This window comes from Drosophila subpulchrella, chromosome X (genome assembly GCF_014743375.2).
Source record: "Drosophila subpulchrella strain 33 F10 #4 breed RU33 chromosome X, RU_Dsub_v1.1 Primary Assembly, whole genome shotgun sequence".
Lineage (NCBI taxonomy): Eukaryota > Metazoa > Arthropoda > Insecta > Diptera > Drosophilidae > Drosophila > Drosophila subpulchrella.
Genome location: NC_050613.1, coordinates 19,372,130 through 19,387,252, shown reverse-complemented (window position 1 = coordinate 19,387,252; position 15,123 = coordinate 19,372,130). Strand labels below are relative to the sequence as shown.

At 42.6% G+C, this 15,123-nt stretch overlaps 1 protein-coding gene across 6 annotated transcripts in view; it reads right to left on the bottom strand.

Moving 5' to 3' along the window:
* Positions 1-12,514, bottom strand: part of LOC119557216 (microtubule-associated protein futsch) — a 53,798-nt gene extending 41,284 nt beyond the window's left edge. For 3 of the 6 annotated variants that reach the window (XM_037869874.1, XM_037869877.1, XM_037869879.1), the window contains exons 1-2: positions 8,977-9,214; positions 5,827-7,158 (exon numbers count right to left, since the gene is read on the bottom strand). In XM_037869874.1, coding sequence (XP_037725802.1) covers positions 5,827-6,202 — 376 coding nt within the window. In that variant the 5' untranslated portion in view covers positions 6,203-7,158; positions 8,977-9,214. Of the gene's footprint in view, positions 1-5,826; positions 7,159-8,976; positions 9,215-10,548; positions 10,624-11,711 lie in introns of those variants that run through there. The other 3 variants (XM_037869875.1, XM_037869876.1, XM_037869880.1) reach the window with 3 other exon arrangements.
* Between the last annotated feature and the right edge of the window lie 2,609 nt (positions 12,515-15,123).

Genomic DNA, 15,123 nt, shown 5'->3' with positions numbered 1-15,123 from the left:
AGAGGGCAGAGGTCAAGGGGGGCGGCTGGGTTTAGTTTGGGCGTGGTCTGCGGCTGACCACGGGTGCGTCGCATGATCTGTGCCCAGGCGAGTGTGTGTGTGTGTGTGAATGGCCTCCAATGCACTTCAAAGCAATTAATTTGCAATAAAAGCATTTTTAATGTCCCCCTGCCTCTGTGTGTGTGTAAGTCCGTCTGTGTGCTGATTGATGACGCAAGTGTCCATCGTCCACCAGCAACAAAAACCCAACGAAATCCCCACATCAACGCCCTTTTTCCGTACGTTTCTTCTATTCAAAATCGATTATCGCGCATACGCCGCATTGGCCTCTGCTGAAAGTCCGGGTTAGCCTCAAGAAATGGTACAGACCTACCAAACTTAAAATTCGTATCTTCTTAATCTTAAAACATAAGCTGATTTCATGTCGGAAAAAATCTTTGTCTTTATTTTTAAACCTCTGCTGAAAGTGCGGGTAAGCCTCAAGAAATGGTATAGACCTACCAATCTTAAAATTCGGATCTTCGTAATCTTAAAACCTAAACTGATTTCATTTAGGAAAAAATCTTTATCTTTATTTATTTTTAGTCCCATATAATATTTACCATAAAACAAATTAATTGGGGTAAAAATCTCATACATTTGTGCCGACTGTTGTGGTATACTGTGCGTGTGCCGGCAGAGCAGCGGCAGATAAGAAGTCATGTGAGGTAGAACAGTTGCCTTTTGAGTGCCTGTACTATGTACTTAACCTATTTTCGATCGCTTTCTTTGCCATTCAGTCGAGAGTGACATTTTCTAGTGGCTTACGAAAAACACCCGGCAAAAGCCCTTCTTTTCCCACCTGTACCTCGAAAAGAACCCAGAGTGGCAGAGAGGCAAACAGTCGGGCAATGTTGAATCTTTTTTCGGGATCGACTGGTACACTGGTTTAGATGGCTGTCAGCAGTTTGTTTAGCCTTAGCCACTTTCCCAGCAGCGAGTGCACCAGAAATTGCTGTCATTGTATTGTCAGCGCTACTTTGTTGTCCCAGCGAACGTGTCCAGTATTTTCGGGGGGGGGTGCTTTCGAATGGCAAGAGTCACGTAGCATGTTTCTGGCCAGGAAGAGTCTCCTGTCGCCGACGGCATCTTATATCCTGCATCGCCCAGCTGTCATACATCCCGGACCCCATTGTCACGCAATCCAAAAGTTCACTCCCCCGGGAGCCGACAGCCCCATTGGACTGTCTAAAAATATCAACAAAATCGAAGCTTGTCACGCGTCTTCTTCGCTTTGGTCCCCCCCCTTTTTTCGCCGTCTCTGCCCTGTCTACCCCTTTTATTTGATCGATTTTTGGGCCTACACACATTTAAGTGCCACGCCCATTGCCCCCTGCTCTTTGCCCTTTTTCGACAACAGTTGTCATAATAAGGTTATGTGATTCTCCAACCCGAGGAATGGACGACCTTGAATGTCGCTTTTATTTTTTATTGATTAATTTTTAAGTTAATTAAAAATGAACCACGAAATTTGGAAAGGTAGAAAGGTAGAAAGAAAGAAGAAAGTGCGAGACTGGGAAGCGTGACTGCAATTGAGCCACGTAATTTTCATAATCAAGTGACGACGGTGAGAAGGGAAATCTAAGGGGAAATGGGTCTCCGCATCATCAAGTCAGGTGAACGAGGAGCCAAGTGGCGGTGTAAAGTGTCCAAGTGGCGACCACTTGACTACGCAAGGAACATTGTGGCAGGAAAAAAAAGGTCTACGCCCTAAAGTTAAAGCTTAGAATTCATCTAGTCTTTATTATTTTTAACAGTACGAAAACTATTTGACTACACGCACAAGGAATTTTGGTAACACTGAGTTAATGGTGGAGTTTATTTCAGAATTAACTTTTATTTAATTGGTAAATGTATTTTATTTATAAAAAAATGTACTTAAGAAGTAGATAATTGTTCTAACTTACAGAAAAAAAGACGGTAATACGTTTCGGAGTGCAGTGCATTTTTTCATTACGTTACTTTACTTTATTCGAAAAAATATATTTAGAAGTAGATAGTTATTCTTATAGAAAAAGCTCCTAAAAAAAAAAAGTCGGTATTACGTTTTTGAGTGCAGTGCATATTTTCATTAGAAGTATATGATTATCCCCATATAAAAAGTTCCTAGCATGTTTCCGTTTGCAGTAATACTTTCTATAAAACTAATTTACTATATTTTCCTGATTCGTTTGTCCCCGGTGTCCGTAAAACTGCCGCCACACTTTTTTTTTCAAAATCAATTAAAAAGAAGGCCTCAACCCCCTTGCAGCCGCCACTGGGCTGTTTGTTTAATGTAAACCAACGGAACTGAGCAAACATTGCACGGTTTTTTTTTCGCTTTGTGTCTCTTGAATGTTTTTTACCAGGTAATCCACACCCCAGGTTACCCAGCTTCCTCTAACCCCTTGCCTTAGGCTGGCGACTAATTTTGGGTCCGCACGGGCGAGTTTTTGCAATTTCCGGATGGGGCGAGTAGAGGGGGAAACGGTGTTTTGAGTCCGGCAATTATGCCACACACCCTCTAAAAAAAAAAGTGCCGTACTGGCGTTCTGCGAATTCCGTATTCCATATTCTCAATTGGCTAGTTGGTGTTTACCCTTTAGCTTTTCCCATCTCGGAGGTCCCATTTGACCATTCCGGTTTGTCGCCTGCATAAATCAAATATTTGTTAATAATCTGCATCCTCATCCTGTATCTCTACCTGTATCTCTATCTGAATCTGAATCCGTGGGTGAGTGCATCCCCTGCCCGAACTGTGAACTCTGACCCAATTGCCCTTTTCATTACAGCGGCCGTTGTTACTGCCTGTTGTTGCTTCATGTTGCTGTTTGTAATGCAATCAACATGAAAATAATTAATACAATTAAAAGCAAACAATCCGCCACTGTTGTTTGCACTGCCTGCCTTTCAGTGCCCGGGTTACGTGGGTGTGCGCTTTCGATTTTAATTAAACTGGCAAAGTGGGTGAGTTCGCATCCTCCATCCATCGAAATCCTTTGGAATACTGGCAGCCCCTGCATACTTTCATGCGCAATTTGCTTAAATCGAATTATCAGCGACATTCCCGATTGAGTTTGCGGACAGCACCAGGTCGACAGGATATCAGGAGGCGGCTCCTTGGAGTGCCGTGCTCCTGGGCACGGAAATGGGAACTCGATTAACAGGCAGCAGGTAATTGGAGTGGCTAGCAAGCCTTTCAGCACTCCTGTTTGCCTTTTACAATGACCACGAATATGTAAACTTGTTATATCAAAGGATTGTATAGTAAAAACTAACCGGTTGTGCATCAAGATTTTTTCTAAATTGAATACAGATATTTAGCAGTCACAGTATCTACTAGATACTATCTAGCGTTTAAAATGTAATAGTTTTAAGGTAAGGAATATATTATACGATTTAAATACTAATTTCAATCATATTACCACCTAAACCACCAACAAAATTGGAGCTATGGTTTCTTGAATTGATAAAATGCACTTTTTGAGCATTTTTACAATCTATTACCATCTATCTATACCATCTTATTGAGACCTTGGGTTAGGAAAGTTCTATATAACGAATGTTCAACTATATTACCAAAGTGAAAAAGAACTTCAAGTTGCATAGATTTCTAGACTACTGATTTCTTTTTAGCCAACCCATTTAATATATTCCAATGATAATGAGCGGAAATAGGTATTACCATCTATCTATCTATACCATCTTATTGAGACCTTGGGTTAGGAAAGTTCTATATAACGAATATTCGACTATATTACCAAAGTCAAAAAGAACTTCAAGTAACATAGATTTCTAGACTACTGATTTCTATTTAGCCAACCCATTTAAAATATTCCAATGATAATGAGCGGAAATAGGTATTACCATCTATCTATCTATACCATCTTATTGAGACCTTGGGTTAGGAAAGTTCTTTATAACGAATGTTCAACTATGTATATTACCAAAGTGAAAAAGAACTTAAACTTACATAGATTTCTAGACTACTGATTTCTATTCAGCTAGCCCACTTAATATATTCCAATGCTAATGAGCGGAAATCAGCCATAAATGGCTTGTAAAAGTCGTTCTGGGTCTCGAGACTTCTGGCGATGGCAGGTTATTTTTTGTATTACCTCTTCTAAAACCCATCAAAACCCCACTCCCCGTCGCCGAGTTGATTATTATTAAGAATCGGAGAAACTGTGTCAGACACGCGGGAGCAGAAGCATGGCAGAAAAAAAAGTGAAATATGAAGATGAAACCAGCAGGTGATTCCCTCGACCACCCCACCGGATCCATCATTCCCATCTCCATCTCCATCTCCGTCTCCATCCAGTCCTATCCAATCCAGCTAATTAGAAGCACCAACAGACGAGGCGACGGCAGCCAGCAAAGTGTGAAAAAGCTGGACGTGGGGTGGGTGCATTTTGATAGCTCTTGATTGGAATGGATCAGCATGGAATGGGTGCCTGAATCTAAGTCCGACTTGGACCGACTTGGACCGACTTGCTCCAAACGGGACACGCGACGGGAAGCGGCCAGGCTTGACCACGACCGCCACCGCGACCACGAGCATTCAATCACAGACTCCAACTGCGAAACCCAATCCTCATTTGCATTCCCTGACTTTCTACTCTCGCATTTAAATATGCATTTCGTTTAATGATATTTTCATGGGCTCACATTTTTGCCAAATCGAAAATTTCGCTGGAAACATGCGCAACGAATTAAAGTCTGTTGAATTTCAAAGATCAACAAACCTATTCAAAGTTATCTCCTTGCATTTTCTGCTTTCCAGTGTTAGCAGGAATTCCTTTTAGCCAAAAAAGACAAAAAGAAAAACTGTTGCCAAAGCTAAATTTCCATAGAAAATACGTGTAAACGTTCTGGTTACAAACTTTTTGTATGCAGATTCTTGTTTGAGGTGCAGTTTTTGCGTTGTAAGTTCAGACATAATCGAGAAAATAGCTTTGGCAAAAATATCCGATTTGATAGGAGGGATTTTTCATTTTTTTACTAAAGTTTAGGGGTAGTACTAAACCAACTCAAACTCAATAACATCTTCTGAATAAAACAATATCAGATAAATCTAGAATTTAAATTTAAGATATTTTTTTTAAATATCATCCATTTAAAAATTTATATTTATTTATTCTAGTCTACAACTTTTGCTAATACGGTAATAGTACTTACCCCTTTGAAAAAAAAAACTAAATTTAATGTTTATCTAGCCCAACCAAATTTTGTAAAATGTTTTTGGAAGGTCTAACAAAAATAGGCAATGTGATCACTCAAAACTTCGCTATACGAGTAAATATAACCATTAGATAGATAGATAAGCCTCAGTATTTAGTCAATTTTTGTAACGAATTAGGTATCATATCTAGATGGTATGTTAAAGGAGGGATCTTAACTATAATCCCACTTCTAATAATATAGATGTTGTTTTCCAAAACTAATCGATATGATTCTTAACGGATTTTTCGACACAGGGAGAAATATTCAAGTACATTGTTCTTGATTTGAGAACATTCGTTCTTAAAAACCTTGTAAGTACATTTTCGTATCAATTATCTCAATATTAGATCGAAATGGTGAGAAGAGAAAAGTTAAATGGAGTTTATTTAACAACTTTTCAATAAGTATACACTACTGACTGGACTAATAGTTTAGTTTTTAAGATATATAATGTAAATACCGCCATTTCATCTTGATTTAAGAACAATAAAAATGAATAAGAACATTCTGAACTCAGATTATAACTTTAGAATTCTCTCTGTGTACGGTTTCTAAGGAATAGCGACGGATGAAACTAGAACTCACCCTTGAGCAGATGCTGCAAGATGTTGTCCTTGTGCTCCTCGGAGTGCGGCTCGCCCAGGACGATGAGCAGGTAGCAGCCGGTGAGCGGACTGGGCGGACCCACGATGCCCTGACCAACGGAGTGATCCTCTGGATCCGTCATCAGTGGTGGTGGTGGTGGACCACCGTCTCCTGCTCCAGCTCCTGCTCCTGTTCCTGCTCCATCTCCTGCCCCAGCTGCTGCTCCCACTCCAACTCCAACTCCATCTCCAGCTCCTGCTCCTGCCCCTGCTCCTGCTGTTCCGTTGGGCAGCGAATCCTGGCGATTGGAGGCCATCACGGCGTCGCCTTCGGCTTCTCCGGTTGGGTTAGTCGTTGCCTTTGGCTGATCTCCCATCACAGTTGTTGCAGTTGTTGTTCTTGTTGTTGCTGTTGTTGCCTTTCGATTGGGTCACACAGAAAAAAAAAATGGAAACTGATTCGTATACACTCGAAAAAAAAGAGATGGGCTACTTTTTGGTAAGGGAGTCTTTCACCGACACTGATTTCTAGTGTGTTTCAATTTTTCTCGGCACACGCAAGATTTCTTGGAAACGATGCGCTGCCAATCCAAAAGATTGCGAAAACGGGGGGCGGGGGCGGTTGGCTGGGCCGCGGGGAGTGGGCGTGGCCAGTGGTGACGCTTCACTTCACAGCTGCTGTTGCTGCTTTTGTTGCTATTATTTGTATGTCTTGCTGTTTTGTTTGTTTGTTGTACTTTTTGTTTGCTGGCCGTGACTTTGGCGCAGTTTTCTTTGGTACTTCTTTTTCTTCTTCGACTTTGCTTAATTGTCTTTTGTTTTTTTATTTATAAATATTGGTTTTTTTGGTTGTCTTTCTTTGGTTTTTGTTATTAACTTTTTTTTTGTTTTTGTTTTATTGTGCACACTTTGAAGCTGTGTTTGGTATTTGGTATTTTGCGTTTGTTTAATGGAAATCTTTGGTTTTGGTTTTGGTTTAGGTTTTCGGCTTGGAGTAAGTTTTGCGGCAATTGGCGTGTTCTTCTTGAAGTATTTTTAATTAAATATATATTGTATACATATATATATATATATTTATAGTGAAGATTTGGACTAGCGTTTACTGGTAGCAATTTACTTTACTTTTGGTTTTTGTCTCTTTGGTTTTCCTTTAATTGGTTGTTAATCGATAATTTTGGTTTTGCGATTTAAACATGGAAATTCGATTTTTGGTTTTGTTCTTAAGTGTTCTTTTTAGTTGTTTTTTTTTTACTCTCGATTCTCTTTGGGTTTTGCTTTCTTTATTTTACTTTCTCCGCGTTTGCTGCTCGACCCTTTTCGTCAATCGTCGGATCTGAAAGGAAGGAAAAGAAATGGTAGAGTTAGCCATGGGAATATATACCATACCCTCCCATTCGTCCATTCACACTGTACTATTTATAAGGACTATCGGCGCCCCAACTCTTTTTTTTTAAGCGCAATATGACTGGGAGCGGGAGGAGTTCTCCCCCTTAGTTTGCCAGTGGAGCTGCCAGACAGCCGTCATCCGGGCGAGGAAAACTGAGGAAAACAGCCGGAGAAGCGGCTATAAAAAGACGGCCCACAGACAGGAGGAGAAGGAGGAAGGCGGCGGACAGGAAGGCAGGAGCTACCGCACATAAAATCCATTGAACTTTGGCCGCCTTGCACGTATAGACCAACAACAACAACGAACGGCTCTCATATGCCGCAAAAACAAGGTGGCTTTCAAGTGCTGTAACTTTGGTCACTGCCTCAAAGGGAACCAACAAAGCAATAAATATAAAATAAAATTAGGACACCAATATTGATATTTATGGTTATATCTTGAAGGCGAAACATAATAATTTTTTTTTTTTAATTTTTTAAAAATTTAGTTACCAAAGTTCGACTGCAATTGGTTGGGGGTCCATTTAGCCCATATACCAAATTTGATGGACGGTCCCCTTATAGAACCAGAGATCAAGGCCTTCAAACTGATGCACCCTCTATGTGAACTGGAGGTGTGGGAAAAGCTAACAACACCATCATTGATATTTATGGATTTATCTTCAGAAAGATACGTAAAAGCTTTTTTTTAAATTTTTTTAAGAATTGAGTTACCAACGTTCGACTGCAGTTAAAGGGACCCCCAATAAACGCATAAACCAAATTTGATGGTCGGGTCCCTTATAGAGCCAGAGATCAAGGTCTTTAAACTGATGCACCCTCTATGTAAACTGGGGGTGTGGAAAAGGCAAAAGAAAACAGCAGTCGCAGTACAGGCAAGGGACATCCATCCACACGCTCCTTTGGCAAAGATGTCGTCATCGCTCCATGGCAACGATGGCGATGGAAACCACGACGTTGAAGGCGACGTCATCAGACCACCCCGTGGTCCGTCGACCGCCGGGCCGGATTCACATTCACCCCCTTTTCTATTTTGGCCGTTTCAGGCTGCAGGGGCGCAACTGTAAAACTATAAAAAGCAGCCAGCACGAACTCCTTTCTGGTATTGCCCTGCTGCCGTAATCCTTCAGGTCCCCCACCCCCCTCCCCCTGGAAAAACTCTACTCCCCCTAGAAAATGCAGTTTGGTCGCGTGCCCGTGGCCAAAAGCGATGCGCTCCACTGCGCCGGAGTTGCACGAAGTGCCGTATCCACGGCCTGCTGATGATTCATCGGATACTCTTCGGTTATTTTTCAATTTTTTTTCTTTTTTTTTTTTCGTGGAGCCCTTGTTCTTGGAGTTGCCGGCATTTCACACACACACATGTAGGGTGAGGTTCGTCCTCGATTCCCGATGCCCGGCGGCTGAGTGCGGAAACAAATGATGGATGAGGCGGCTATTTCGGGAGCAGTTCCTTTCCGTTCCTTTGATCATCACGCTGCTTTGGACAGAGCCGGCCCCGAAATAATCGATGCAACTCCGGCCGCAGTGGCAAGGAAGTGGAAGCCGGCGGAATCAAGTGGGTAACCCACTCAGCACGTGCTGTGGGTTATATGATATCACCGCATCAACACCGCAAGAAGCCACAGAAAAAAAGGGGCACTTGGAAAAAAAATTGTTAAGGTTCCCAATCAATGGGGCACGAGAACAACACTACCATACCATTCACACACCGAAAAAAAATAAGAATTAGGCGAAAGAAAGAACTTCTTTCTGGCCAATTTACTTTGGCTATCTCTCCCCTCTGTCTCTGTCCCTCTCTCTCTCTGCTTTCTGCTCGCTGCTTTTGCTTTGCTTTGGTGGTGCTGCTGCTGCTGCTGCTGCTGCGGCTGCCTGCTTTTCCTTTGCTGTGGCTGGAGTGGAGTGGAGTTTCTGGCTCGACTGGACTGGACAGGAATCCCTGGCGGTGCTGCTCTGGCGCTCGCTGCAAACGGTTTGAAAGCTCGACGACGACTGATTCTTGAATCGAGCCATCGCGCACCACGAAGCGAAAGGCAGGGCGAAAAGCGAAGAAGCCAGTGGGGCAGCGACGCCAAAGCCACTCGGTTCTTGGCCGTCGGTTGTCGGTTTTTCGCTGTCGGCTGTGCAGTTGTCGGCAACTCCAGTTGCGCTTGCCGCCGTGGTTGGAACTTCCAGCTGGGCGCAGGCTCGCTCGCTCGCTCTCTGTCTCACCCAGTAGCGCCGTCTCTCTCTCGCTCCTTTTCCCGCTCAGCTGTGGGCTCGTCTAGAGTCCTTTGGCCATGTGCCTGGTCAAATACCCTTTCCAAACGGGCGTCTTTCAGGGGTGTTCTATCTGAATCCTACCTCATGGGTCTAGGACCTATCTCTGCCAGCCTCCTCTGCCAATACATACAGTATTTCTTTATTTAGCCCCAGGACCAACAAATAATGAATCAAATAATAATAATTTTCCAATTATTTACATAACATTATAATTGAAAAAAACGCTTTTCTGCGTTTTCCATATGCTTTAAAAAAAAAAAAACATTTAATTAAAAAAAACCTAGTACTCACTTCAATCAATAAGTCAACAAAAACTTTAATCTCAAATTGTATACCATGTTGAATGGAAATTTTTGTTTTATTGCTGAATTTTAGGCTTAAACTGTATAAATTAGTCACTATGTTTTGAGTTGTTGGAGTATGACATTCCAAGGGATCCTTAATTTATAGGGTTATTTTAAAAAACCGTCCTAAGGCTCAAGCTTTTAATTATGATATAAGAAACAACAAAATACCTTGAAAAATCACAAAAATCACCCATAAATGTGTCTAAAAGTATGCAGTAACCGTTTTTCGGAAGTCTTTTGGACCGTTAGAATGAAATTTAATGATGCTTTCTATGCGACGGCTTTGTAATTTCTATTGAACTATCCATTGTTATTTCTTTATTCTAGTTTAGTTTTATATCACCTTTTGTAAGCACCGACAACTAATATGTATATTTAACACAATTCCTCGTGCTGCAAGGGTATTCGCAACTTGGATGCCCTTCGTTGGGGGCCGGCTTGTGGGTTCGTCGCGTCCAAAGGATGACTCGGCAATTCGCCGGACTCGGACTCGCGACTGGGAACTCGGATTCGGATTCGGATTCGCTGGCTCGCCGCTTCCAGTTAGCGGTTATGGGACTCGCTTCGGGTCTCCGTACCGGCACTTTATGGCACCGGCATCGCGTTATGGCCCTGCTCCCCCTACCCGGCTCCTACTCTCCTCATTGTCGATTTTCCGCAACTTTAAGAGCCGACCACCCACCCCGCACATCGCCGCGCGCAGAAGGATCCTGCCCGGACGCACTTACTCTGGTCTCCTTGCACGTGGTCAGCTGTTGGCGCCGGCTTTTAGCGGCTAATCAACTGCACAAGACACTCGGAGAACAGCGACTGAATGTGACAAAGACCGGGGCGGCGGATTCGGATTCGGAATCGAAATAGGAATCGGAAATCGGAATAGCAACCCAGACTGAATGGCTCGCCGCGATTGGGAGCGTCGGGAAAGCGGCGCACGCCTGGAAGTCGGCTTAACGCTAATGAAATTACGCAATTTCCAGTCCGGTACGGGAAGATGAAAGTGAGGATCACTTAGGGGTAGTACCGTCTAATGTTTAAGGATACTAAATCATGGATCATATAAAGAATTTATAAGGTATACATATTAAACCAAAAAAAAAGTACACATGAAGTAGCTTCTTTAAACAAAAAAAAATAAAACTGAATCAATATCATTGGGAAAACATATATATGATACCATCTTTTCTGAATTTGGGATATACAAATTTTTCAAAAACCTATTATAATGAATTTTGATTTACCAATGTATTAAGGCTAAATATAGGTGGTGAATAAAAGAAGGCACCCTATTCTTCATAATAATATAAATATCATATAATATAATATAATATATTATCTTTCAATGATCCGTTTTGGGCTGGCAAAGATGGCTGGAAGCGACCGGGTAGGCCTCCTAGACCAACCATCTGATTTTCCAGCCGAACTAGCTGCGAACAGCTGCCAGCGGCAGAGTGGGATATCGATTTAGCCTTCGTCGCGAATGTCGGTTTGCCGGCTGGTCTGTCGGGTCCCCGAGAATTTGGAGGTGGTGAATGGTGGGTGGTGGGTGGTGGTATATGGGGGACACAGAATCGTGTATACGAACAGCTGACTCTTGATGCGGACTGCGCTTGTGTGTGCTTGTGTAACGCTCAGCTGAGCGCAGAGGCAGCCAAGCGTTGGATTTCGAACAGCTTGGTGGCGTTGGCTCCTGCTGTGCCGCAAATCCACGGTCTGGGATGCAGATGCAGATGGAGATGGAGATGGCAACGGAGATTCCGATGCAGATGCAGATGCAACATGCAAGGCCTAATCCCCGCCCCCCGAGGCAGCCGTCCATCTGATCATGAAGCACCAAAGTGCCCTGACCTACGACACACTCATTCATCACTTTCATCGAGAGCACACTACTCACCTTTTTGGTCAAACTTGGATTTACTTGGCTGATTGCACTGGTTATTTGTCACTAATTATTTGGACCGGAGCCGTTCTAACGTTATTAAAACACACATGGCATTGGATGGAGCACGTTGTTCTTAAACTTTGGTTACTTCTTTAAACTCTATGTTCAAGTTTAGCATAAAATGGACACACGATTACACTCGCAAAAAACGTTTATATGTTAAATTTGTAGCACAAAGCGGACGCGATTGACAAAAAGCATGGATTTTATTTAAGTTTTTTTTTTATCGAGTTAAGCTACGTAGGATAATTTTGGCCTATTGATTTCTAGGGGAATTTCGATTAGAGAAACTTGAAGTTTCTGAGTTTTCCGTACCGAAACCGAAATAAACTTTAGACGGATATTGATTTTTAACTGCTGTCACTGCCAACAATGCTCTCGCTCTTTCTCTCAATGTCTCTGCTTTCCCAGCTTGTCTCTGTTTTTTCTCTCTGTCACAACTTCTGTCTCTGTGCTGTCGATTGGTATCCGGTTGCTCTCTCCGGCCGTATTGTTGTTGCTACTTGGGCGCACCACCCCTTTGGGCCTAATTGATTGATTGCCGCTGGTTGGGGCGCTGGCACTTAGCATTTAGAATATGAAATTTGAAATTTATCGTTTATCTAGTGGGCATTCGCAGCATTTGCAGTAAATTTTCGTAACTTTTCCGCTTCGATTTTAATAGCAACTTGAGTTTATCGCAACTCTCCTATCGAACTGCTGTTCGCTATGGACTCTGGGTCTTGTCTTGACTCTGTTTCTGTTTCTGATTCTGTTTCTGAATCTCCGACGAGGCGACGCTTCTGGCTTCTCTGCTCTTGCGCTTGTCATTCCCGTTACCGTTACCGCTAGGCGCCCGTTACCGTTAGCAGTCCTAAACCCCCTCACACACCACCCAACAAGAACCACCTCTTCTTCCACGGAAAACACACTAACACACTGAGCAATCGGCTCGTCTTCGGCTGCTTCTTCCTCTTGCTTTTGCTCTTTTTTGGCACACTGGAAGCGGCATTCGTGTCCGTTCGTGTTCATTCGCGTCCGTTCGTGTTCGAGCATGTTCGAAAAACATGTGACAGAGCCGCCGGACTTCCAGGAGCGCAGGCGCAGTGGCGCCCAACGCAGCCGACAGCTGGCGAAGCGGAGCCGAACAGCTGATTGCTGCCAGCCAAAGCGACGACAGCCAAGGGAAGCGGGGGAATTTGGTTAGGTTTGCAACGGAATTGGTTAGAACGGGGATTTCGGGGCATGTGTGAAACATCGGGGGCATCGCATGTGTGGGGGGGTGTGGTGTCAAGACTCAGACGCCGCCGGTCGCTAAAGCCAGGCATAAAGCGTCTGATGCCGTCGGGAAATGCGAGGAATGCAAATGCGGCCGGATATAGATTGGCTATGGATAAGTTCGCGGAAATGAAAATATAAATTACTACAACCAACTTCTCCCTGTAGACAAACACGAGTCAACATGACAAGTTCGTTTTTTTTAGTAAAACCATATCCTAAGAAGCCTAGAAGTTCTAGGCCAGCTATGGTAACAGTACCTAACTGGAAAAATAATGCAATTATAGTCATCTTTAATTCAGAACTAAAAACAAGTTACCAAGTTCTTTAAAAGTCCATTGAACTCTAGACCTGTTTCGATATAAATACCCGTACCACTTAACACACAACCCTACATTGCAATGCAAACATTCACATTTAACCAGCGTAAAACCCTTTTTAAAATATTGATTAGTTTCGGTGGCATTTTGGTACACATGTTCTATATGTGGAACTGAATCCCCGCTTAACGAGGCAATTCTGTTTTGGCTGCGGTCGCTTTGGAGCCAAGTTGGCAAAAGTGGCGAAAACTTTTCCAGCGAATTTCTTTAAATTTCGGCCCGTCTATTGCTCGAGACGAAAGCCCTGGGCTCTCGACCCCCCATGCACTCTAGACCCCTTCAAAGCCTTCAAAAAACAAGGCAGACACGTAACAACCGCGACAGGAAGAAAAGTGCTGAGGAATCGGGAGTGGAGTGGAGTGGAGGGAACGCGAAGTGAAGTGAAGCAACTTGCCACTGGGGGAACCACGCCCAGTTTAATCCAACTAAGGTCCTACATTTCCAGTGCCATAGGGCGAAAGGAGATAAAAAGAAACCAAAACAAAAACAACAGCCAGCCGAAATTCGAAATTTGAATTTGAATTCCGCGCTGGATTTCATTTAATTATAACTTAACACGAAACGGCGTTGCATACTCGACGGCGCCGGTTGCAGGTCTTTGGAAAGGCCCCCTCTACAGGCCCGCAAGCACTGCAAGCAATAACGTATAATTAATGTGCAAAAAATAATAAAGCATACGCACTGTGGAACCAAAAGGTTATGACCTTCTTCTAATTATAAAAAGATCATAGAAATAAAATATAACCTATCCATACAATTTAGTGTTCCAAATGTATAATCCCATAATGGAAAATGATTCTAAGAAAGGAAAGGAATTATTTCCTATCCTATATATGTTCCAAATATATAATCCCATAATGGAAAATGATTTCTAGGAAAGAAAAGGTATTACATCCTTTCTGAGACTTGGTAATGAACTAAATCAATCAGGATATTATTCTAAAAAGTCTATAAATCAATCAGGAAATCATCAATCTATATTCACCCCTGTTTCTTCGTTTGTAGACCTATACATTGAACGACTGCTAATAATAATCTTTCATTAATGTTTTTGACAAAAAGGACCATGACAAAAGTATACAATACATTATTGAGCCTTGTTGGTGGAATTAAATCTTTCTGAAAAATCTATAAGTCAATCGGGATCGATATTCACACCTGATTCTCCGTGTGTAAGCCCATACATTGTTCCACTGCTCTTATTTAATAATCCTAACCCTAATAATATTCTTTCATTAATGTTTTAGACTAAAATGATCATGATATCAAAGTATACAATACATTATTGAGCCTTGGTGAAAATATATCGTTCTGAAAAGTCTATAAATCAATCGGGATATCTTTAATCGATATTCACACCTGTTTCTCCGTGTGTAAGCCCATACATTGTTCCACTGCTTTTAGTCTGCTGTCGCTTTTAAAAAGTTAGCGACACGACACAAGAAGCCAAGAGTTCGGAGCGGGGAGCTCCGACTGCGACGAAATACGGAAGCATGCCAAAAATATTGAAATGTAATAAATACGAGGGCAAAACAAACTTAGGGATACTTAGCTAAGGACCCCACAAGCCCCCCGCTTTAAGCGCGTGGGAAAGAGACAGCTGCAGCTGCATCGCGTGCGCAGCTAACTTACAACCACCGACCGCTAAACTCATTCCATTCGCTTTCTTTTTTTTACAACAGCTACATATGAAACAAGGAAGAACGATATAGTCGAGTACCTCGACT